The sequence below is a fragment of the Entelurus aequoreus genome, linkage group LG02 (assembly GCF_033978785.1).
Source record: "Entelurus aequoreus isolate RoL-2023_Sb linkage group LG02, RoL_Eaeq_v1.1, whole genome shotgun sequence".
Taxonomy (NCBI): domain Eukaryota; kingdom Metazoa; phylum Chordata; class Actinopteri; order Syngnathiformes; family Syngnathidae; genus Entelurus; species Entelurus aequoreus.
Genome location: NC_084732.1, coordinates 9,571,524 through 9,596,534, shown reverse-complemented (window position 1 = coordinate 9,596,534; position 25,011 = coordinate 9,571,524). Strand labels below are relative to the sequence as shown.

The 25,011-nt window shown below is 38.4% G+C and overlaps 1 protein-coding gene across 5 annotated transcripts in view; it reads left to right on the top strand.

Moving 5' to 3' along the window:
• Positions 1 to 3,300: 3,300 nt before the first annotated feature.
• The window catches only part of LOC133629973 (nipped-B-like protein B), a 57,914-nt gene continuing 36,203 nt past the window's right edge, over positions 3,301 to 25,011 (top strand). For 2 of the 5 annotated variants that reach the window (XM_062021162.1, XM_062021138.1), the window contains exons 1-8: positions 3,302 to 3,673; positions 4,644 to 4,794; positions 16,909 to 17,074; positions 20,093 to 20,193; positions 23,587 to 23,698; positions 24,282 to 24,439; positions 24,595 to 24,722; positions 24,809 to 24,899. In XM_062021162.1, coding sequence (XP_061877146.1) covers positions 4,731 to 4,794; positions 16,909 to 17,074; positions 20,093 to 20,193; positions 23,587 to 23,698; positions 24,282 to 24,439; positions 24,595 to 24,722; positions 24,809 to 24,899 — 820 coding nt within the window. In that variant the 5' untranslated portion in view covers positions 3,302 to 3,673; positions 4,644 to 4,730. Of the gene's footprint in view, positions 3,674 to 4,003; positions 4,253 to 4,643; positions 4,795 to 16,908; positions 17,075 to 20,092; positions 20,194 to 23,586; positions 23,699 to 24,281; positions 24,440 to 24,594; positions 24,723 to 24,808; positions 24,900 to 25,011 lie in introns of those variants that run through there. The other 3 variants (XM_062021154.1, XM_062021143.1, XM_062021147.1) reach the window with 3 other exon arrangements.

Here is a 25,011-nt window from a genome sequence, read left to right as displayed (position 1 = left end):
TGATATCGGTATCGGTTGATATCGGTATCGGTAATTAAAGAGTTGGACAATATCGGAATATCGGATATCGGCAAAAAGCCATTATCGGACATCCCTAGTTTCATGTATTTAATTTAGTTGCATTTTCCTTATTCACTCTTTTGTTTTGACACATTTTTATCTGGCCGACTTTAAAGAATGTAAGTTTTGCATGTTGTATTATTTTTGTTTCGAAAAACAATTTAAAACAATCAAATTCCCATTAGACTGATTCTATATTATAATTAAAATAATGATTAAGTAATTATTCATATCAAGATGATCTCCCGCTGGCCCCACTATGGACTGGACTCTCACATTATGTTAGATCCACTATGGACTGGACTCTCACACTATTATGCTAGATCCACTCGACGTCCATTGCACCGGTCGCCCAGGGTTGGGGGTCCTCACATCTGCGGTCCCCTCCAAGGTTTCTCATTGTTATCCCATTGGGTTGAGTTTTTTCTTGCCCTGATGTGGGATCTGAGCCGAGGATGTCGTTGTGGCTTGTGCAGCCCTTTGAGACACTCGTGATTTAGGGCTATATAAGTAAACATCAAATGATTGAAAATATTTGTATGTGTTTAGGGCACGTCCGACCGGTAGGAGGCCACGGGGAAGACCCAGGACATGTTGGGAAGACTATCTCTCCCGGCTGGCCTGGGAACGCCTCGGGATCCCCCGGGAAGAGCTGGACGAAGTGGCTGGGGAGAGGGAAGTCTGGGCTTCCCTGCTTAGGCTGCTGCCCCCGCGACCCGACCTCGGATAAGGAAGATGGATGGATGGATGGATGGATAGCAGTTTTAATGTACAATATTCTTATCAGGGCTTATTTAAACATATTCATTTAAAATTATTTAGAATTTATTTATTTTTCAAATATATTTTATGTCTTTAATTTAGTTCATTTTTCCCCCTCCCACACTTTTGTTCTGACATCTTTTTTAAAATTATTTTTTTTTATTTTTTTTAAATGGCTGTAAAATTTAGTAAGTGATTTATTTCATAGTCAATACAAAGTCAAGGGCCTTGACTTTGACACCCCTGCTCTATGGTTATCATCACCAGTTGCTTTTTATTATTTTTTAATTTTTTACTTGTTACGGTAGTTGGACTTACAGGTGTTTACAGGTGAGTTATGGATTGGGTTTGTTTTTTCAAACTCTGTATTGATCTTTTTGGTCAAATTCTGAATTCTGGGTTGTCAGTCAGTAAAGTTCCCATTGTTTAGATCCGAGATTAGCCAAAGGATACCCAGCCTCGACTTTGACAACCCAAATTGTTAATTTACTTTGCAAATATTCTAATGACTTTCTAATACTGTATTGAACATTATTGTCATTATTACTGCTTTATTAAAAATATTTTCATTTTATTCTAATGGCGGCAATTAAGCCTTATATGAAAGGTATTTATTTAAAATAATTTACAATTTATTTATTATCTCAAAATATGTTTAATGTATTTAATTATTTGCATTTTCCTTTTTTCACTCTTTTGTTTTGACACATTTTTATTTAGCCGACTTTAAAGAATGTAAGTTTTGCATGTTTTATTATTTTTGTTTCGAAAAACAATTTAAAACAATCAAATTCCCATTAGAATGATTATATATTATAATTAAAATAATGATTAATTAATTATTAATATCAAAATATTTGTATGTGTTTTAGTGTACAATATTCTTAGCACGGCTTATTTAAACATCCATCCATCCATTTTCTACCGCTTGTCCCTTTTTGAGGTCGCGGGGGGTGCTGGAGCCTATCTCAGCTGCATTCGGGCGGAAGGCGGTGTACACCCTGGACAAGTCGCCACCTCATCACAGGGCCAACACAGATAGACAGACAACATTCACACTCATTAATGTTGCCAATCAACCTAAAACATATTTACTTAAAATGATTTAGAACAGGGGTCACCAACGCGGTGCCCGCGGGCACCAGGTAGCCCGTAAGGACCAGATGAGTAGCCCGCTGGCCTGTTCTAAAAATAGCTCAAATAGCAACCCTTACCAGTGAGCTGCCTCTATTTTTTAAATTTTATTTATTTACTAGCAAGCTGGTCTCGCTTTGCCCGACATTTTTACTACTAAGAGAGACAAAACTCAAATAGAATTTGAAAATCCAAGAAAATATTTTAAAGACTTGGTTTAAGTCATTATTTTTTTTACTTTGCTTCTTATAACTTTCAGAAAGACAATTTTAGAGAAAAAAATACAACCTTAAAAATTATTTTAGGATTTTTAAACACATATACCTTTTTACCTTTTAATTTCCTTCCTCTTCTTTCCTGACAATTTAAATCAATGTTCAGGTAAATGTATTGTTTTTATTGTAAAGAATAATAAATACATTTTAATTTAATTCTTAATTTTAGCTTCTGTTTTTTCGACGAAGAATATTTGTGGAATATTTCTTCAAACTTATTATGATTAAAATTCAAAAAAAAATATTCTGGCAAATCTAGAAAATCTGTAGAATCACATTTAAATCTTATTTCAAAGTATTTTGAATTTATTTTAACATTTTTGTTCTGGAGAATCTAGAAGAAATAATCATTTGTCTTTGTTAGAAATATAGCTTGGTCCAATTTGTTATATATTCTAAAAAAGTGTAGATTAGATTTTAACCTTTTTAAAACATGTCATCAAAATTCTAAAATCAATCTTAATCAGGAAAAATTACTAATGATGTTCCATAAAAAAAAAAAAAAAAAAATTTTTTTAAAAGATTCGAATTAGCTAGTTTTTCTCTTCTTTTTTTCGGTTGAATTTTGAATTTTAAAGAGTCGAAATTGAAGATAAACTATGTTTCAAAATTAATTGTCATTTTTTTCGTGTTTTCTCCTCTTTTAAACCGTTCAATTAAGTGTAAATATCATTAATTATTAATAAAAACAGAGTTAAAGGTAAATTGAGCAAATTGGCTATTTCTGGCAATTTATTTAAGTGTGTATCAAACTGGTAGCCCTTCGCATTAATCAGTACCCAAGAAGTAGCTCTTGGTTTCAAAAAGGTTGGTGACCCCTGATTTAGAATGTATTTATTTTTCAAATATATTTGAGTTTAAGTTCCCTTTCCCCCCTCCCACACTTTTGTTCTGCCATCTTTTTTATTTATTATTATTATCTTTATTTTGTTTTTTAAATGGCTGTAAAATTTAGTAAGTGATTTATTTCATAGTCAATACAAAGTCAAGGGCCTTGACGTTGACACCCCTGCTCTATGGTTATCATCACCAGTTGCTTTTTATTTTTTTTTACTTGTTATGGTAGTTGGACTTACAGGTGTTTACAGTTGAGTTATGGATTGGGTTTGTTTTTTCAAACTCTGTATTGATCTTTTTGGTCGAATTCTGAATTCTGGGTTGTCAATCAGTAAAGTTCCCATTGTTTAGATCCGAGATTAGCCGAGGGGTACCCAGACAAAAGGCCCGCAGTGTGAGTGTGTGCGTGTGTGTGTGTGTGTCCGGCGGGGGTTGGCTGTCGTTCCCCTGTTGGAGGAGCTGTTCGGATGGCGGGACGGAGAGGGAGCTAGAGTCTCCTCTCCACCTTCAACCAGCTGCCATCCTACCGCTCCTCCCCCTCGTCCACCTCCTCCTCGTCCACCTCCTCCACCACCGGAGCCACTTCTTTCTCATCACATCCCGAGGTAAATAAGGCACATTTATCCGACGTAAAAAGAAACGCTTCCATCGGCCCCCTTGCGGAGGCCGCCTCATTGTGTGCACCAGGCGGCCTTGTGTGATCGCCTAAGAGGGTTAGGCTCCGAACGGTGATTTAGTGACGGCTCTTGTGCTTTTGTACACCCCCCCTCCTTCAAACGTTGCCTCCCTAGCGGTTATTATTATTTTTTTTGTTTTCTTATGATTATGCTTACTCTCCCGGCGAGACTTTGTCCGGACGCGACGTTGAGGTGCACGGATCCGACTCCCGAGCAAGGGGGGCGAGACAAGACACGGCTAGCGGCGGCTAGCTGGTTCCGATCCAGGGGCAGACAACTTCCAGTTAGCCCGCTAGCATAGCCACATCTCCAGTTGTTGCTAGCCGGCTAACCCCGGGACTTCTTTACTCTCCCGGACGCTCTGACGCTACTTGCACGTCAAGCAGTCGTAATAACCTAACCATTACACCGTGACAGCTGGCGTTAAGGTGAGAAAATGTGGCTATTTTCAGACCGAACGCCGTGACGGCTGGGGCACAAAAGACGGGGAAACGAGACTGGCTTTTGGTGAATTGACATCCTTTTTTTGTGTTGTTTTGTTGTTAGCCCTCTAGCTAAGTAGGAGCATGCTAACAAAAAGCTAGCTAGGGGTTGGGACTCTTTTTTTGGTGGATATAAATAAGCTGCGTTCGCTGCGAGCTTGCGATAGGGAAGGTTGTGTGTTTGTGGCCAGGTAAAGGGAGACGAAGGGGGGGATGGAATGGTCGTGGCACCTTCTGGGTCAGACATGAAACTTGCCAAGCAGGCTGGCTAAGAAGGCCTCATTCAGTACATCAGGAAAGCAGCAATAGTATGACAATTGAAGAGGAGCACTATGGGAATGTATTCAACCACATTGATAATAACCCATGTATTGCCTTTTTGTTTTAAAAAAAAACCAATTTGTTGCACTCCACAGCATTTTGGAGATGTGAGGATAGGGTGAAGACCTTGGTGATATCGAGCAGCCTGCGCATCCAGTCGACCCTTTGACCTCATCTTCAGCATGAATGGTGATATGCCTCATGTTCCCATCACGACTCTCGCTGGAATCGCTAGCCTCACCGACCGTAAGTGCAACAGCATCCCGCCGTCGTCTTGGTATTTCCAAATAATCCACAAAACGCATTGAAAAAGTGTACGAAAGATTTTGTAAATGTTTATTTACATATGTCATTGTTTCCAAATGGTGCCTGTCACGCGGCAGTAAAACGGCTGATCAAACAAAACAGAAGTCGTCGTCGTGGACCAACTAGCTGGCTCTCCAATCAGCTAAACAGACTCAATACCTCCACGGTGACGTTTTAGTGAATCAACGAAACTGAAACAATGCAAAAAGTATGTACCGTATTTTTCGGACTATAAGTCGCAGTTTTTTTCATAGTTTGGCCAGGGGTGCGACTTATACTCAGGAGCGATTTATGTGTGAAATAATTAACACATTACCGTAAAATATCAAATAATATTATTTAGCTCATTCACGTAAGAGACTAGACGTATAAGATTTCATGGGATTTAGCGATTAGGAGTGACAGATTGTTTGGTAAACGTATAGCATGTTCTATATGTTATAGTTATTTGAATGACTCTTACCATAATATGTTACGTTAACATACCAGGCACGTTCTCAGTTGGTTATTTATGCCTCATATAACGTACACTTATTCAGCCTGTTGTTCACTATTCTTTATTTATTTTAAATTGCTTTTCAAATGTTTGTTCTTGGTGTTGGATTTTATCAAATAAATTTCCCCCAAAAATGCGACTTATACTCCAGTGCAACTTATATATGTTTTTATTTTCTTTATTATGCATTTTCGGCCGGTGCGATTTATACTCCGGAGCGATTTATAATCCGAAAAATACGGTAAGTATGCCTCATGTTCCCATCACGACTCTCGCTGGAATCGCTAGCCTCACCGACCGTAAGTGCAACAGCATCCCGGCGTCGTCTTGGTATTTCCAAATAATCCACAAAATGCATTGAAAAAGTGTACGAAAGATTTTGTAAATGTTTATTTACATATGTCATTGTTTCCAAATGGTGCCTGTCACGCGGCAGTAAAACGGCTGATCAAACAAAACAGAAGTCGTCGTCGTGGACCCACTAGCTGGCTCTCCAATCAGCTAAACAGACTCAATACCTCCACGGTGACGTTTTAGTGAATCTACGAAACTGAAACAATGCAAAAAGTATGTACCGTATTTTTCGGACTATAAGTCGCAGTTTTTTTCATAATTTGCCCAGGGGTGCGACTTATACTCAGGAGCGATTTATGTGTGAAATGATTAACACATTACCGTAAAATATCAAATAATATTATATAGCTCATTCACCTAAGAGACTAGACGTTTAAGATTTCATCGAATTTAGCGATTAGGAGTGACAGATTGTTTGGTAAACGTATAGCATGTTCTATATGTTATAGTTATTTGAATGACTCTTACCATAATATGTTACGTTAACATACCAGGCACGTTCTCAGTTGGTTATTTATGCCTCATATAACGTACACTTATTCAGCCTGTTGTTCACTATTCTTTATTTATTTTAAATTGCTTTTCAAATGTCTGTTCTTGGAGTTGGATTTTATCAAATAAATTTCCCCCAAAAATGTGATTTATACTCCAGTGCGACTTATATATGTTTTTTTCTTCTTTATTATGCATTTTCGGCCGGTGCGATTTATACTCCGGAGCGATTTATAATCCGAAAAATACGGTATGTATGCCTCATGTTCCCATCATGACTCTCGCTGGAATCGCTAGCCTCACCGACTGTAAGTGCAACAGCATCCCGCCGTCGTCTTGGTATTTCCAAATAATCCACAAAATGCATTGAAAAAGTGTACGAAAGATTTTGTAAATATTTATTTACATATGTAATTGTTTCCAAATGGTGCCTGTCACGCGGCAGTAAAACGGCTGATCAAACAAAACAGAAGTCGTCGTCGTGGACCCACTAGCTGGCTCTCCAATCAGCTAAACAGACTCAATACCTCCACGGTGACGTTTTAGTGAATCTACGAAACTGAAACAATGCAAAAAGTATGTACCGTATTTTTCGGACTATAAGTCGCAGTTTTTTTCATAATTTGCCCAGGGGTGCGACTTATACTCAGGAGCGATTTATGTGTGAAATGATTAACACATTACCGTAAAATATCAAATAATATTATATAGCTCATTCACCTAAGAGACTAGACGTTTAAGATTTCATCGAATTTAGCGATTAGGAGTGACAGATTGTTTGGTAAACGTATAGCATGTTCTATATGTTATAGTTATTTGAATGACTCTTACCATAATATGTTACGTTAACATACCAGGCACGTTCTCAGTTGGTTATTTATGCCTCATATAACGTACACTTATTCAGCCTGTTGTTCACCATTCTTTATTTATTTTAAATTGCTTTTCAAATGTCTGTTCTTGGAGTTGGATTTTATCAAATAAATTTCCCCCAAAAATGTGATTTATACTCCAGTGCGACTTATATATGTTTTTTTCTTCTTTATTATGCATTTTCGGCCGGTGCGATTTATACTCCGGAGCGATTTATAATCCGAAAAATACGGTATGTATGCCTCATGTTCCCATCATGACTCTCGCTGGAATCGCTAGCCTCACCGACTGTAAGTGCAACAGCATCCCGCCGTCGTCTTGGTATTTCCAAATAATCCACAAAATGCATTGAAAAAGTGTACGAAAGATTTTGTAAATATTTATTTACATATGTAATTGTTTCCAAATGGTGCCTGTCACGCGGCAGTAAAACGGCTGATCAAACAAAACAGAAGTCGTCGCCGTGGACCCAATAGCTGGCTCTCCAGTCAACTAAACGGACTCAATACCTCCACGGTGACGTTTTAGTGAATCTACGAAACTGAAACAATGCAAAAAGTATGTACAGTATTTTTCGGACTATAAGTCGCAGTTTTTTTCATAGTTTGCCCAGGGGTGCGATTTATACTCAGGAGCGACTTATGTGTGAAATGATTAACACATTACCGTAAAATGTCAAATAATATTATTTAGCTCATTCACGTAAGAGACTAGACGTATAAGATTTCATGGGATTTAGCGATTAGGAGTGACAGATTGTTTGGTAAACGTATAGCATGTTCTATATGTTATAGTTATTTGAATGACTCTTACCATAATATGTTACGTTAACATACCAGGCACGTTCTCAGTTGGTTATTTATGCGTCATATAACGTACACTTATTCAGCCTGTTGTTCACTATTCTTTTATTTTTTTTAAATTGCCTTTCAAATGTCTATTCTTGGTGTTGGATTTTATCAAATAAATTCCCCCAAAAAATGTGATTTATACTCCAGTGCGACTTATATATGTTTTTTTTCTTCTTCATTATGCATTTTCGGCCGGTGTGATTTAAACTCCGGAGCAATTTATAATCCGAAAAATACGGTATGTATGCCTCATGTTCCCATCATGACTCTCGCTGGAATCGCTAGCCTCACCGACTGTAAGTGCAACAGCATCCCGCCGTCGTCTTGGTATTTCCAAATAATCCACAAAATGCATTGAAAAAGTGTACGAAAGATTTTGTAAATGTTTATTTACATATGTAAATGTTTCCAAATGGTGCCTGTCACGCGGCAGTAAAACGGATGATCAAACAAAACAGAAGTCGTCGTCGTGGACCCACTAGCTGGCTCTCCAATCAGCTAAACAGACTCAATACCTCCATGGTGACGTTTTAGTGAATCTACGAAACTGAAACAATGCAAAAAGTATGTACCGTATTTTTCGGACTATAAGTCGCAGTTTTTTTCATAATTTGCCCAGGGGTGCGACTTATACTCAGGAGCGATTTATGTGTGAAATGATTAACACATTACCGTAAAATATCAAATAATATTATATAGCTCATTCACCTAAGAGACTAGACGTATAAGATTTCATCAAATTTAGCGATTAGGAGTGACAGATTGTTTGGTAAACGTATAGCATGTTCTATATGTTATAGTTATTTGAATGACTCTTACCATAATATGTTAACATGCCAGGCACGTTCTCAGTTGGTTATTTATGCGTCATATAACGTATCCTTATTCAGCCTGTTGTTCACTATTCTTTATTTATTTTAAATTGCTTTTCAAATGTTTGTTCTTGGAGTTGGATTTTATCAAATAAATTTCCCCCAAAAATGCGACTTATACTCCAGTGCGACTTATATAAGTTTTTTTTCTTTTTTATTATGCATTTTCGGCCGGTGCGATTTATACTCCGGAGCGATTTATACTCCGGAGCGATTTATACTCCGGAGCGATTTATAATCCGAAAAATACGGTATGTATGCCTCATGTTCCCATCACGACTCTCGCTGGAATCGCTAGCCTCACCGACCGTAAGTGCAACAGCATCCCAGCGTCGTCTTGGTATTTCCAAATAATCCACAAAATGCATTCAAAAAGTGTACGAAAGATTTTGTAAATGTTTATTTACATATGTCATTGTTTCCAAATGGTGCTTGTCACGCGGCAGTAAAACGGCTGATCAAACAAAACAGAAGTCGTCGTCGTGGACCCACTAGCTGGCTCTCCAATCAGCTAAACAGACTCAATACCTCCATGGTGACGTTTTAGTGAATCTACGAAACTGAAACAATGCAAAAAGTATGTACAGTATTTTTCGGACTATAAGTCGCAGTTTTTTTCATAGTTTGCCCAGGGGTGCGACTTATACTCAGGAGCGACTTATGTGTGAAATCATTAACACATTGACGTAAAATATCAAATAATATTATTTAGCTCATTCACGTAAGAGACTAGACGTCTAAGATTTCATCGAATTTAGCGATTAGGAGTGACAGATTGTTTGGTAAACGTATAGCATGTTCTATATGTTATAGTTATTTAAATGACTCTTACCATAATATGTTACGTTAACATACCAGGCACGTTCTCAGTTGGTTATTTATGCCTCATATAACGTACACTTATTCAGCCTGTTGTTCACTATTTTTTATTTATTTTAAATTGCCTTTCAAATGTCTATTCTTGGTGTTGGATTTTATCAAATAAATTTCCCCCAAAAATGCGACTTATACTCCAGTGCGACTTATATATGTTTTTTTTCTTCTTTATTATGCATCTTCGGCCGGTGTGATTTATACTCCGGAGCGATTTATAATCCGAAAAATACGGTATGTATGCCTCATGTTCCCATCATGACTCTCGCTGGAATCGCTAGCCTCACCGACCGTAAGTGCAACAGCATCCCGGCGTCGTCTTGGTATTTCCAAATAATCCACAAAATGCATTGAAAAAGTGTACGAAAGATTTTGTAAATGTTTATTTACATATGTACCGTATATTACCAAATAGTAGCCCGGGCGTTTATTTCACAAAATGCGGTCAGACCCCGGGCGGCTATTAGGACATGGGCGGTTATTTGCACAAGGCTTTTATTTATTTTTGCACCAGCCTGCACCAGGCCATTATTTGGTTACAATTGTCACTGTCCAGTATTTTTTTTTCGTACACAAAACTTTAAATGTAAAAGCTATTGTAAACATACATACAAAAAAACAAGAGATCAACATGAGGTAGCTATCAAAAGACAAGAGATCAACAAGGCCTCAATATGGCAGTAGTGCAACAATTGTCAAATAGAATACCAATACTAAAAATAAATAAACTTTTTAAATAAAGCAGCCTACCGGGAAAAATAAAATTATGGTACGAAGTACTCATGTATAAAACCCACCATCAAAACAGAACAATAATACTGTCACTTAAATAAAATAAAGGCTACAGTAGTCCAAGTTTTAAATAAAGCAGCATACGTGATGTATCCACTGACACAAATTAGCATCAAGCTCGTCGCTCACTTTCTTCATACCTCCACCAGATAAGCGAGCCCGTTTTCCATTGATTGCCGACTGAGATAGTAGTTCTCCCTTTTTTTGTTTCCATTCTCGTACACGTTTTGGGTCAACGTTAAACTGCCTGGCCGCTGCCAAACCAGAATTCTGCTCCGCAGACTTCACAACCGCTAGCTTGAACTTTAAGTCAAACTTTCTGTTCTTCTTCCCCCTTAAAGTATTCCCGTCCATCAGTTGTGGTGTACCGGTATCCTGTTCATTCAACTCACTGCTACTGTTGCTTGCCATGTTGAAACTTTTCCTCGTGGGTTTGTTGTTGTCGTTGAGTGTGTGTTACGCTATATGCGGTGACCCATTGCAATATGTTGATTACCCAGAATCCCCACGTAAAGTCTGCTGTTACCGTAATTACCAGAATTACTGCACCTTTGCTTTTCCTTTTAGCTTATAAATTGGGCTTAATGAAATCAATATGATTTTAATCTAAATTATGCGAATAACAGCCCATGGGCGGCTATTTGGACATGGGCGGTTATTAGGAAGAGGCGGTTAATTCACAAAATGGGGTCAGACCCCGGGCGGCTATTAGGACATGGGCGGTTATTTGCACAAGGGCGTTTATTTGGTAATATACGGTAATTGTTTCCAAATGGTGCCTGTCACGCGGCAGTAAAACGGCTGATCAAACAAAACAGAAGTCGTCGCCGTGGACCCACTAGCTGGCTCTCCTATCAGCTAAACAGACTCAATACCTCCATGGTGACGTTTTAGTGAATCTACGAAACTGAAACAATGCAAAAAGTATGTACAGTATTTTTCGGACTATAAGGCGCAGTTTTTTTCATAGTTTGCCCAGGGGTGCGACTTATACTCAGGAGCGACCTATGTGTGAAATGTTTAACACATTACCGTAAAATATTAAATAATATTATTTAGCTCATTCACGTAAGAGACTAGACGTATAAGATTTCATGGGATTTAGCGATTAGGCGTGACCGATTGTTTGGTAAACGTATAGCATGTTCTATATGTTATAGTTATTTGAATGACTCTTACCATAATATGTTACGTTAACATACCAGGCACGTTCTCAGTTGGTTATTTATGCCTCATATAACGTACACTTATTCAGCCTGTTGTTCACTATTCTTTATTTATTTTAAATTGCTTTTCAAATGTCTATTCTTGGTGTTGGATTTTATCAAATAAATTTCCCCCAAAAATGCAATTTATACTCCAGTTCGACTTTTATATGTTTTTTTTCTTCTTTATTATGCATTTTCGGCCGGTGCGATTTATAATCCGAAAAATACGGTATGTACCGGTATGCCTCATGTTCCCATCACGACTCTCGCTGGAATCGCTAGCCTCACCGACCGTAAGTGCAACAGCATCCCGGCGTCGTCTTGGTATTTCCAAATAATCCACGAAATGCATTGAAAAATTGTCCAAATTGGTTAGTACCAAACTTTTAGGTTAGGGAGCGCACCGGTATTCAAATGCACCCACCAAATTTGATAGGAAATACAATTTTTTACATACATTAGCCGCACCGGACCAAAAGCCGCAAATATATACGGGTACGAAAGATTTTGTCAATGTTTATTTACATAATGTAATTGTTTCCAAATAGTGCCTGTCACACGGCAGTAAAACGGCTGGTCAAACAAAACAGAAGTCATCGTCGTGGACCCACTAGCTGGCTCTCCAATCAGCTAAACAGATTTAATAACTCCACTGTGACGTTTTAGTGAAACTGAAACAATGCAAAAAGTATGTATGCCTCATGTTCCCATCACGACTCTCGCTGGAATCGTTAGCCTCACCCACCGTAAGTGCAACAGCATCCCGGCGTCGTCTTGGTATTTCCAAATAATCCACAAAATGCATTGAAAAGTGTCCAAATTGGTTAGCACCGCATTTTCCGGCTTAGGGAGCGCACCAGTATGTAAAACGCACCCACCAAATTTGATCAGAAATACATATTTGTACATATACAGTATTAGCCGCACCTGACCAAAAGCCGCTAATGTTTATGGGTACGAAAGATTTGGTAAATGTTTATTTACAGTCGTGGTCAAAAATGTACATACACTTGTAAAGAACATGGCTGTATTGAGTTTCCAATAATTTCTACAATTTCTACAACTCTTGAGTGATTGGAGCACATACTTGTTGGTCACAAAAAACATTCATGAAGTTTGGTTCTTTTATGAATTTATTATGGGTCTACTGAAAATGTGATCAATTATTGGAAACTTTTATGAATTTATTATGGGTCTACTGAAAATGTGATCAATTATTGGAAACTCAAGACAGTCATGACATTATGTTCTTTACGAATCTTTTGACCATGACTGTACATCAGTGGTCCCCAAACTTTTTGACCCGGGGGCCACATTGGGTTAAAAAAATTTGGCCGGGGGCCGGGCGTGGCGAAGAGTTGGTAGAGTGGCCGTGCCAGCAACCGGAGGGTTGCTGGTTACTGGGGTTCAATCCCCACCTTCTACCATCCTAGTCACGTCCGTTGTGTCCTTGGGCAAGACACTTCACCCTTGCTGCTGATGGCTGCTGGTTAGCGCCTTGCATGGCAGCTCCCGCCATCAGTGTGTGAATGTGTGTGTGAATGGGTGAATGTGGAAATACTGTCAAAGCGCTTTGAGTACCTTGAAGGTAGAAAAGCGCTATACAAGTATAACCCATTTATCATTTATATATATATATATATATATATATATATATATATATATATATATATATATATATATATATACATACATACATACATACATACATATATATATATATATATATATATATATATATATATATATATATATATATATATATATATATATATATATATATATATATATATATGTATATATGTATATATATATGTATATATGTATATATGTATATATATATGTATATATATATATATGTATATATATGTATATGTATATATATATATACATGTATATGTATATATATATATGCATATATATATATATATGCATATATATATATATATATATGCATATGTATATATATATGCATATATATATATACATATATAGATGTATATATATGTATGTATGTATATATATATATATATATATATATATATATATATATATATATATATATATATGTATGTATGTATGTATGTATGTATGTATGTATATATATGTATGTATATATATATATATATATGTATATGTATACATATATATATATATGTATGTGTGGGGAAAAAAATCACAAGACTATTTCATCTCTACAGGCCTGTTTCAAAAACCCCTCATGAAACAGGCCTGTAGAGATGAAATAGTCTTGTGATTTTTTCCCCACACATACATATTACGCTCTACCACGGTATCGAGCACTATTTTTTGGATAATCTAATTAAGACATATATATAAATATATATATATATATATATGTGTGTATATATATATATATATATATATATATATATATATATATATATATATATATATATATATATATATATATATATATATATATATATATATATATATATATACACACATATATATATATATACATATACATATATATATATATATATATATATATATATATATATATATATATACATTTATACATTGTCTTTATATTCCAGCGAGTTAATCCGTTTTGTCATTTAACATCAATTAACATTGATGTTCATCAACATTTAACATTGTCACGTTATCGATGGGAAAATTAATTTTTAGACAATATGATTTGCCTGAGCGGCTAGGAGACACCGAGAGTAACAAGCGGTATAAAATGGATTAGAAAGAAAAGATAAAATAAATAAATAAATAAAATAATAATAATAATAATAAAATAAAAAAAATTAAAACACCTTTTTTTTTAACTTGGGACTTCCCGTGGGCCGGATTTTGGATGCTGGGTGGCCGGATCCGGCCCGCGGGCCGTAGTTTGGGGACCCCTGCTGTACATACATAATGGTTTCCAAACGGTGCCTGTCACATGGCAGTAAAACGGCTGATCAAACAAAACAGAAGTCGTCGTCGTGGACCCACTAGCTGGCTCTCCAATCAACTAAACAGACTCAATAACTCCATGGTGACGTTTTAGTGAATCTACGAAACTGAAACAATGCAAAAAGAAATGCCATTATAAATTAATATTGCTAACACAGACAATTGTAAACATGTTAGCATACTCGCTAATGCTAAGGATGCTCGCTTGATTACATTACGATAGCACGTACAAATATGCATTAAAATATGCCTCATGTTCCCATCACGACTCTCGCTGGAATCGCTAGCCTCACCCACCGTAAGTGCATCAGCATCCCGGCGTCATCTTGGTATTTCCAAATAATCCGCAAAATGCATTGAAAAAGTGTCCAAATTGGTTAGCACCACACTTTCCGGGTTAGGGATCGCACCGGTATGTAAAACGCACCTACCAAATTTGATAAGAAATAAATATTTTTACATACATTAGCCGCACCTGACCAAAAGCCTCAAATATATACGGCTACGAAAGATTTTGTAAATGTTTATTTACATATGTAATTGTTTCCAAATGGTGCCTGTCACATGGCAGTAAAACGGCTGATCAAACAAAACAGAAGTCATCGCCGTGGACCCACTAGCTGGCTCTCCCATCAGCTAAACAGACTCAATACCTCCACGGTGACGTTTTAGTGACTCTACGAAACTGAAACAATACAAAAAGAAATGCCATCGTAAGTTAATCATGCTAACATGGACAATTGTAAACGTGTTAGCATATTCGCTAATGCTAAGGATATTCGCTTGATTACATTACGATAGCACGTACAAATATGATTTGAAACATTCCTAAATACATCACACATGGGACCGTTTAGTAATTATGAATTTTTTTAGTAAGATTGTAAAACTAACAAATGATGCTTGGGGTGATGAATGAAGAATCCTTTCGAGCAGAAACGCCATGAAGAAAATAGTAGACAACACGAAATATACTTCCAGTTCAAGGCACGAAACAAGAAGTACATTTTCAACCCAAAGCACCTGCAGAGAGCCAACTTGTCCAAAAGATGTTGCCAAAGCCCAAACAACAACACACCTTTTCAGTGTCTCTGTCGGTGTTGAAAACTATTTGTTGAATACAAAACATTATGGTTGTTAGCGAAGAAAAAGCCATAAATTAGCCGCACCGTTTTTATAAGCTGCAGGGTTTAAAGCGTAGGAAAAAAGTAGTGGCTTATAGTTTGAAATTTCGGAATGTCAAAGGTTCACAGACAGGAAATGGGTTCCATTCACTCCCCACCTGTACTTCCTTCTACATCCCAAAACATCCATGTTAATTGATGACTCTAAATTGTCCATAGGTGTGATTGGTTTGTCTATCAACCCCTGAGAACTAGCATCCTCCGTAGTGGGCATTTTGGGGGCTCTTCTTTTTTTTATTTTTAGAAATTTTAAACTCTGACAAAATAAATAGCCCCAAAACAAATGTCCACTGCAGAGGACGCTGGTTCTCAGGACAATATGTTATTTTAGGATTTATTTAACATACCCAGAACTTGTTTTTGTCTATTACTTTTGTCAGAGTTACAAATTTCGGAAAAATTAAGTCCTTTTCTGCAATACAAAAATGTCCACTGCATAGGACGCTGGTTCTTAGGGTGTTAATCATAACCCTTGTTCGTGTCTCAGCAGTTACTAATTCACTAGTACCCCAACTTACGAGCTTATTTGTTTCTGTGACATAGCTCTGAACTCAAAACATTTGTCTCCCATTGAAATTTATTTAAATCAATTTATTTGGTGCTTGCCCCCCGTAACAGCACAGTTTTAACAAGGAACATGCCTTTAAAAAGAAAAACTATTAGATCGTAAATATTGCATAAAAATGATACAATAGAATGTACTATAAACAACTACAGTAGTTTTATGAAAAAATTTAATAATAATGTACAGCATTTACCTTGGAGAGGGGACTTCTACGGTGTCTCCTTCCAGCTGCTTCGCTGTCAAACACACCATCAGCAGCGTCTCCATATTTTCATGGATGAATGTCTGCTTCTTAGATATTTTCACATCCTTGACTGATGTTAGACTCATTCTGCTTCAGTATGGTGCAGACTAGCAGCTATAAGCTAATGTTATGGGTGGATCTTATCACTGTGACATTCGCTATGCCAACTAATGGCGGGGATGCTTGTAACTAAAATTTTTGCCTGCAACCTAAAGCATAACAATTAGCCGAGAGATAGCTCTCATTTCAAAATACTCTTAAGTTGAGGTACCAGTATATTCACTTTTCAATGCTATTTTATTTCTATTTGTTGCAGTGTTAAACCAACTCCCGCTGCCCTCTCCTTTACCTGCCACCACCGCCAAGAGCCTTCTGTACAATGGAAGGATCTCCGAAGAGGTCAGCAGCTTGCTGGTATGCCGGGACGACAGTCTGGTGACTCAGCTGGCGCGCGGCCTCAACCAGGTGTCCACGGAACACATGTGAGTTTTTTTCCCACTCCACGTTTTTATAGTATTTTCAACACTGTATTGGAAGTGTGTTGCCTAGATGCTGGAATTTAGACAGTTTCAAAGGGCTTTTAGTAAGCCGTTTTGTGTCTGTAGCTTTAATGCTAATGAGCTGTGTTTGTACAAGCCTGTCTCAGACAGTGTCTCCTCTCTAAGAAGCGCTGTTGTGCACTTTATCCATACATAAAATGTAACTGCGCTTGCCCGATGTGATAGATGCCATATATTACATACAACAACGTAACAATAAGGACACATACGTTAGCAACACTAGCATAGTAGGGATGGGCAATAATATGGACTAAAATCTATATTGCAGCCTCTTGCTGTAACGATATACAGTACAGGCCAAAAGTTTGGACACGCCTTCTCATTCGTCTCATGCGTTTTCTTTATTTTCATGACTATTTACATTGTAGCGGTTAGCAATGCTTTTTTTTTGTATCCTACAGTGCGTAACGTCACATGTTTAGCTCTTCCTCGTCTTGTAAGAAACACAGTCTATTTGCCGCCGTGGGGGCGAGGAATAGTGATTTAGAAGCTGCACTGTGGAGGGACAGTAGCCACTCACTACCACATCATTTTGAGGACACCTTTGTTTGCTTCTTGCTGTCAAATTTTCTAGAATGTGCAATATTATATACGTTTGTAATATGCAATATTGACGTGGCAATAATGAAATCTCAATTTGTAGCAAAATTTAAATCATTTATTTCACCGATTCTTAAACTGTGGTACGCGGGCTCCATCTAGTGTTACGCCAAAGAATCACTAAATCAAAAAGTGCTCAGAGTCCCCCCTAAACTGCCAAGAGACCTGTGGCGTTGGGGGCGTGTTGTGGTCGTGGTCACAATGACATCATCGAGTAATTTGCTATGATGATATGATTTTCTTTAAAAAGGCTCAAAAAATGTATACTTACATTGTACAAGGTACTTTGCTGAGATTTTTTTCAAGTGTTTACAGACTTTTAATGACTTCTTTAAAATTAAAAACAACTAGCAAGCATCTTCTTCTGGTGTTATTATAGAATATACTTTTGTTCAGAGACTCTACTTGTGTCCCTCGATGTCCCTGACTAAATTGAGGCAGAAGCGAGCATGATGCTGCACTTACTTCGCGCTGCTGCTTTAGTTGGACTTTCTCTTTTTAAAAGCCGCCACTGTCCTCTTAATATTTGCACATTTTGTAGATGGCTGCCTGCGCGCGTATGTCTGCAATATATACAATAACCACGTCCACATGATCGCAGACATGCCGACAACGCTCCATACAATGGAGTGCGTTTTGTTAAAATCCGGTTTTGGTAGCGTGGCTTTCGGTGATCAAAGTCTTTTTTCGGTAGTCAAGTTTTTGGTACAGCGATTGTCAATAGTGCGCAAATAATAGGCTATTTATATATCAATTCATACTGTAACGACCAGATATTGTTAATGTTTTATGTTCGTGTGGTTTGGATTTGATGTCAGTTTTTCCCATGTTTACAAACACACCGTCCGTACCTAAACGGTGATTGGCGCAGAATGAGGAAGTGTTGTTGTGTGTCGGGGAAAGCAACGTTTTTTCATGGGAGGTAAAACCTGTTGGACTTGTGCCATTGGTTGTTATCATAAGATTGGTAATAAAAGTTAAAAATAGCGTCTGACTTTGTAACAACCAGATATTGTTAATGTTTTATGTTCGTGTGGTTTGGATTTGATGTCAGTTTTTCCCATGTTTACAAACACACCGTCCGTACCTAAACGGTGATTGGCGCAGAATGAGGAAGTGTTGTTGTGTGTCGGGGAAAGCAACGTTTTTTCATGGGAGGTAAAACCTGTTGGACTTGTGCCGTTGGTTGTTATCATAAGATTGGTAATAAAAGTTAAAAATAGCGTCTGACTTTGTAACAACCAGATATTGTTAATGTTTTATGTTCGTGTGGTTTGGATTTGATGTCAGTTTTTCCCATGTTTACAAACACACCGTCCGTACCTAAACGGTGATTGGCGCAGAATGAGGAAGTGTTGTTGTGTGTCGGGGAAAGCAACGTTTTTTCATGGGAGGTAAAACCTGTTGGACTTGTGCCGTTGGTTGTTATCATAAGATTGGTAATAAAAGTTAAAAATAGCGTCTGACTTTGTGTGATTTATTCTGGGGGCTACCCTTATTTTCAGTGTGGCGGTAATAAAAATGCCGTGGCAGCGCGCCACATTCAATTACATTAAGGGGAAACCCTGATGTTACTGTTCAAACTGTGTGTAATGTTACAGTTGCCATAAATATTAAATACACTCGGTAAATAAAACCTCTACCTTGTTTTTATTTAATATTTAGGCCTACTATGCTACTGTATTTTAATGTTGGTCATTATGGTGGCACTTGGAGAACCAAGTGTTTTCTGAGGTGGTACTTGGTGAAAAAAGTTTGAGAACCACTGATTTATATCATCTATATCGCGCAACCCAATAGCATACTATGTGAGCTACAGGGCTAATATTACACATACATTTTAATAACAACGTCGTGCTAGGTTAGCCTATTTGCTGATCAAACCCACAGCTCCCACGTCTAGGAGATTGATGGATAGTTGGGAGATTTTAAGATGTGTAGGAAAGCCGGCTTTTTTCACAACAGCGGTCGGTGGGTGTCAGATGTATTTAGTGGGTCAGAGGTACTATCCTATCCATGAGGAAGGAGGTTTTTCCCTTCATGACGTCATGAAAACCTAGTACTTTAAAGAAGGGAAATGACAAATTAGTTTCACGTTTGGTGCTCATAAACACATTATAGTGTTAGAACATAATTCAAGTTTATTTTGCATGATAAGAAGTGTATTATTGGTTTGTGAAGTGAAATTTACAGGTGGGGTGGACATCTTTTAAGCCATCACACCAGATTTTGTTGCTCTCGCAGATGGAAATGCTGAAAATAGAAAAGCGCGGTGCTCAAGAACGTTGTCTATTGTAGTGCATTTTGACTTTGCTTTCCGTTATTTGTGTGCTTTCTCAGAGAGCTGAAGGACAACTTGGGGAATGATGAGCCCGAGGGTGACATGCCAGTGCTCCTGCAAGCGTTGCTCTCCAGAAACCCCAAGATCTTCCGAGACAAAAGTATGACAATGCAGCTCCGCAGTCGCACATTATGTGGGGAGGGAAGCTGAAATTCTGCACACCAAATTGAGGCGATTGTACTTCAATGCTTGCTTTGGCCGTCTATTGTAGCAAACTACTGTATGCAAACAAAAGTCACATATGTCTGCAATTTTGGTTCTTAAATTATACGTTTCTGTTGAAACACTTTAATTGGACACTAACTAAAACTTAAGATAGGACATATTTGGTTTATAATGAAGCATTTATCATTATTATACTTCAAATTTTAGAGTGTATGCATTCTTCTGACTTGGCAATATTTGACCACTCTTCCTTGCAAAAATGCTCCAAATATGTTAGTTTGAGAAGGCATCATTTGTGCAATTGGGTCTCCTAACGGGATTTAGGTCTGGGCTCTAACTTATAAAATTAATATTCAGATTTAGCTGTCTAGTTAAAATCTGAAGTTTTTCAGCATAACTGACTAAAATTCTGATCAGTTGTAGCTGAAGCCTAAAGCATGTTGCCTACATCAGGGGTTTTCAACATTTTCCAGGCCAAGGACCCCCCAAACTGATGGATAGAAGGAGCAGGGACCCCCTACTTATAGCACCTTGCAAATGTATTCCACCCCATTGAACTTTACCATATGTTGTCACATTACAACTACAAAGATAAATATATTTTATTGGAATTTTATATGAAAGACTATCACAAAGTGGTACATACAAATGTGAAATTGAAAGAACATTATACTTTTCTTTTTTTTTTTACAAATAAAAAAAGTGAAAAGGGTATTGTCCAAAGGTATTCAGCCACCTTGAGTCAATACTTTGTGGGAACCACCTTTTGGTGCAATTACAGCTGCACGTCTTTTAAGGTACCAGCTTTGCACATCAAGTGACTGAAATGTTTGGCCATTCTTCTTTGCCAAACAGCTCAAACTCAGTCAGATTCAATGGAGAGCGTTTGTGAACAGCAGTTTTCAAATCTTTGATTGGGTTTAGGTCTGGACTTTGACTGGAACATTCAAACACATGACTATGTTTTATTTTAAGCCATTCAATTGTAGCCCTGGCTTTAAATTTAGGGTCGTTGTCCTGCCGGAAGGGGAACCTCCACCGATGTCTCAAGTCTTTAGCAGACTCCATCAGGGTTTCTCCCAAAATTGCCCTGGATTTGTCTCCACCCATCTTCCCATCAGCCCTGACCATCTTCCCTGTCCCTGCTGAAGGGAAGCAAGTTGCTGCTACTACTGCCATATTTGACAGTGGTTATGGTGTGCTCAGAGTGATGTGCACTGGGGGGGGCATGGCTCCGTTGTTAGAGCAGTCGTGCCAGCAACTTAAGGGTTCCAGGTTCAATCCCCACTTCCGCCATCCTAGTCACTGCTGCTCTGTCCTTGGGCAAGATACATTACCCACCTGCTCCCAGTGCCACCCACACCTGTTTAAATGTAACTTAGATAATGGGTTTCACTATGTAAAGCGCTTTGAGTCACCAGAGAAAAGCGCTATATAAATATAATTTACTTCACTGATTCACTTCACACACTGCTAGTTCTCCACCTCACATAGGGGTTTGCATTTTGGCTAAAAAGTTAAATGTTGATCTCGTCTGACCAAAGCACATTCTTCTTCATGTTTGCTGTGTCCCCAACATGGCTTCTGGCAAACTTCTTCTGGTTTCTCTAAACAATGGCTTTCTTCTTGCCACTCTTCCATAAAGACCACATCTGTGCAGTGCACGACTAATAGTTGTCCTGCGGACCGATTCCCCCAACTGAGCTGTGGATCTCTGCAGTCAGTCCAGAGTCATTATGGGCCTCTTGGCTGCATCTCTGATCAGTGCTCTTCTTGTTCGGCCTGTAAAATTAGGTGGACGGCCTTGTCTTGTTAGGTTTACAGTTGTTCCATACTCTTTCCATTTCCGGATGATGAATTGAACAGTGTTCCGTGAGATGTTTAAAGCTTGGGAAATATGTTCATAGCCTATGCCTGTTTTAAACATCTCCACAACTTTATCCCTGACCTGTCTGCTTTGTTCCTTGGACTTCATGATGCTGCTTGCTCCCCAATATTCTCCCAACCAACCTCTGAGGCTGTCACAGAGCTGCTGTATTTGTACTGATGTGAGATTGAACATAGGTGGACGGAGTTTAGATAGTAGCAATCATCAGGGAACTTCTGGAATTGGTTGGCACTCAGAGAAAATACTTTAGCACAACGCACTTTTCAGTTTTTTTATTTGTAAAAAATGTTTTGAGTCACGTATCAATTTCTTTCAACTTCACAATTGAAATTGTTGGTCTTTCAAATAAAATTCCAATAAAACCTATTTATGTTTGTGGTTGTAATGTGACAAAACACAGAAAAGTTCAAGTGGGGTGAATACTTTTGCAAGGTGCTGTGTAAATCTTGCATGAAATTATGCTTGTATTTGACAATAAACTGCTCCTAAAAGTACTTTGTTATTGTGCAATATGAACGATATTTAAATAAAAGTATTGTGCCTCTAATAGCTAGCTGGCAACTAGGGTGCTAATCGCTAGCTGGCAACTAGTGCGCTAATCACTTGCTAACAACTGGTGCGTTAATCACTAGCTGACAACTGGTGCATTAATCGCTAGCTGACCACTAGCGAGCTGATCGCAAGCTGACAACTGGTGCGTTAATCACTAGCTGACAACTGGTGCGTTAATCACTAGCTGACAACTGGCGTGTTAATCACAAGCGCGCTGATCGTGTGCTGACAGCTTGCACGCCAATCGCCAGCTGACAGCTAATGCGCCAATCGCTAGCTGACAACTAGCGTGCCAATCGCTAGCTGGCCACTAGAGCACAAATCTTAAATGCTAACATGAATACAGTAAAATTACTGAGTCATGGTATGTTATTTTTTATTCACATTCAACTACACGACAGTGAGTTGCCTCAATGTTTTAATGTGTGTTTAAAGACATTTACGCTTGTGGAAAAAAATGCAGGGATTAATATGAAAACTTATATATTTTAAAAAATCTACCAAAAATTTCACGGCCCCTATGCTGTACCTCTGCAGATGTTAAAAGACCTCAGTTGGGGAGGTGGATTGGTGGGTAGATCAGCTGTGCCAGCAACCAGAGGGTTCCTGGTTCGATCCCCAGCTTCCGCCATCCTAGTCACTTCCGTTGTGTCCTTGAGCAAGACACTTCACCCTTGCTCCTGAGGGGTCGGAGTTAAGGTTTTGCATGGCAGCTCCTGTCATCAATGGGTGAATGTGGAAATACTGTCAAAGCGCTTTGAGTACCTTAAGGTAGAAAAGCGCTATACAAGTATAACCCATTTACCTCTAGTCTAGTTTTCTTCATTGATGATGTTTTTTTGAGCACGAAAGCTATGGTGACTTTATCCATCATTGTTTATTTTTCAGGTGTGACACAACAACCGGCCGTGCCGCAGTATAAGATTTCACCAAACCAAGTGCACAGGAGTCCAACGCCAAACTACCAGCAGACTCCAGTAGCTGCTCAAAGATCCTCTGGGTAGGATAGTAAAGAAAATGCATCACATTTGCATCTGTATTTATTAGAGATGTCCGATAATGGCTTTTTTGCCGTTATATTGTAGCGTCCCGGAAGAGTTAGTGCTGCAAGGGGTTCTGGGTATTTTTTCTGTTGTGTTTATGTTGTGTTACGGTGCGGATGTTCTGCCGAAATGTGTTTGTCATTCTTGTTTGGTGTGGGTTCACAGTGTGGCGCATATTTGTAACAGTGTTAAAGTTGTTTATACGGCCAGCCTCAGGGTGACCTGTATGGCTGTTGACCAAGTAGGCCTTGCATTCACTTGTGTGTGTGAAAAGCCGTAGATATTATGTGATTGGGCCGGCACGCAAAGGCAGTGCCTTTAAGGTTTATGGCGGCCTGTACTTCTCCCTACGTCCGTGTACACAGCGGCATTTTAAAAAGTCATAAATGGAACTTTTTGAAACCGATACTTATAATTTCCGATATTACATTTTAAAGCATTTATCGGCCGATAATATCGGCAGTCCGATGTTATCGGACATCCCTAGTATTTATTTAATTTAATTTTTTCAAAGCAAAATGACATCCTACTCCTTCACAGGTGCTTCACTTCGCAACAGTCCGGGTCGGGAGCTCGGTTCATCTCGCAGCAGCCGCATTCAAACAGCCCCATACCGAGTCCTTACACTCCTCAGAGTCCTGCTGACTACATGCAGTACAGTCCACCTAGTTACTCGCAGCACCAGCAGACACAGCAAGGTGGGTCCCATGGCGCTTCCTATCCAACCTCAACTTGTTTGCCGTTTTTGAGCTTTGGATTGAATTTGAGAAGTATGGTCACAACACAAAGGCCTCTTCAAAATCGTAGGAAAAAATAGAAATCCACATAACTGATAATGTAATTTGTGTTCCAGTTGCAGGCAGTATTCGAAATCTCCACAGTAAGGTATCCGCACCGCTATCAAGTAACCCGTCCAATCACCTCGTCAAGCCCGGCTCGGATGACGACTATGTGAATATCGCGCACAGACTTGGAAATGAGGTAAAAACAAAACGATTGGACTCCAGCTGACATTGAGACTGACAAACGTGAAAAATTCCCAATTGATGTCTTTTTGCGGTTGACAGGACAATGAGCACTCCATGATGGCGGCGTTGTTTCCAGTCAAGTCGCCACAGTCTGAGTGTTCCCCTGACGACGGCGAAGAACCTGCCAAATGTATGTCTGCGGAAACAAGTACACACTAGATAAGAGATATACAGTACATCAGGGCTTCACTTTTTCCACATTTTGTTATGATACAGCCTTATTCCAAAATGTAATACACTAA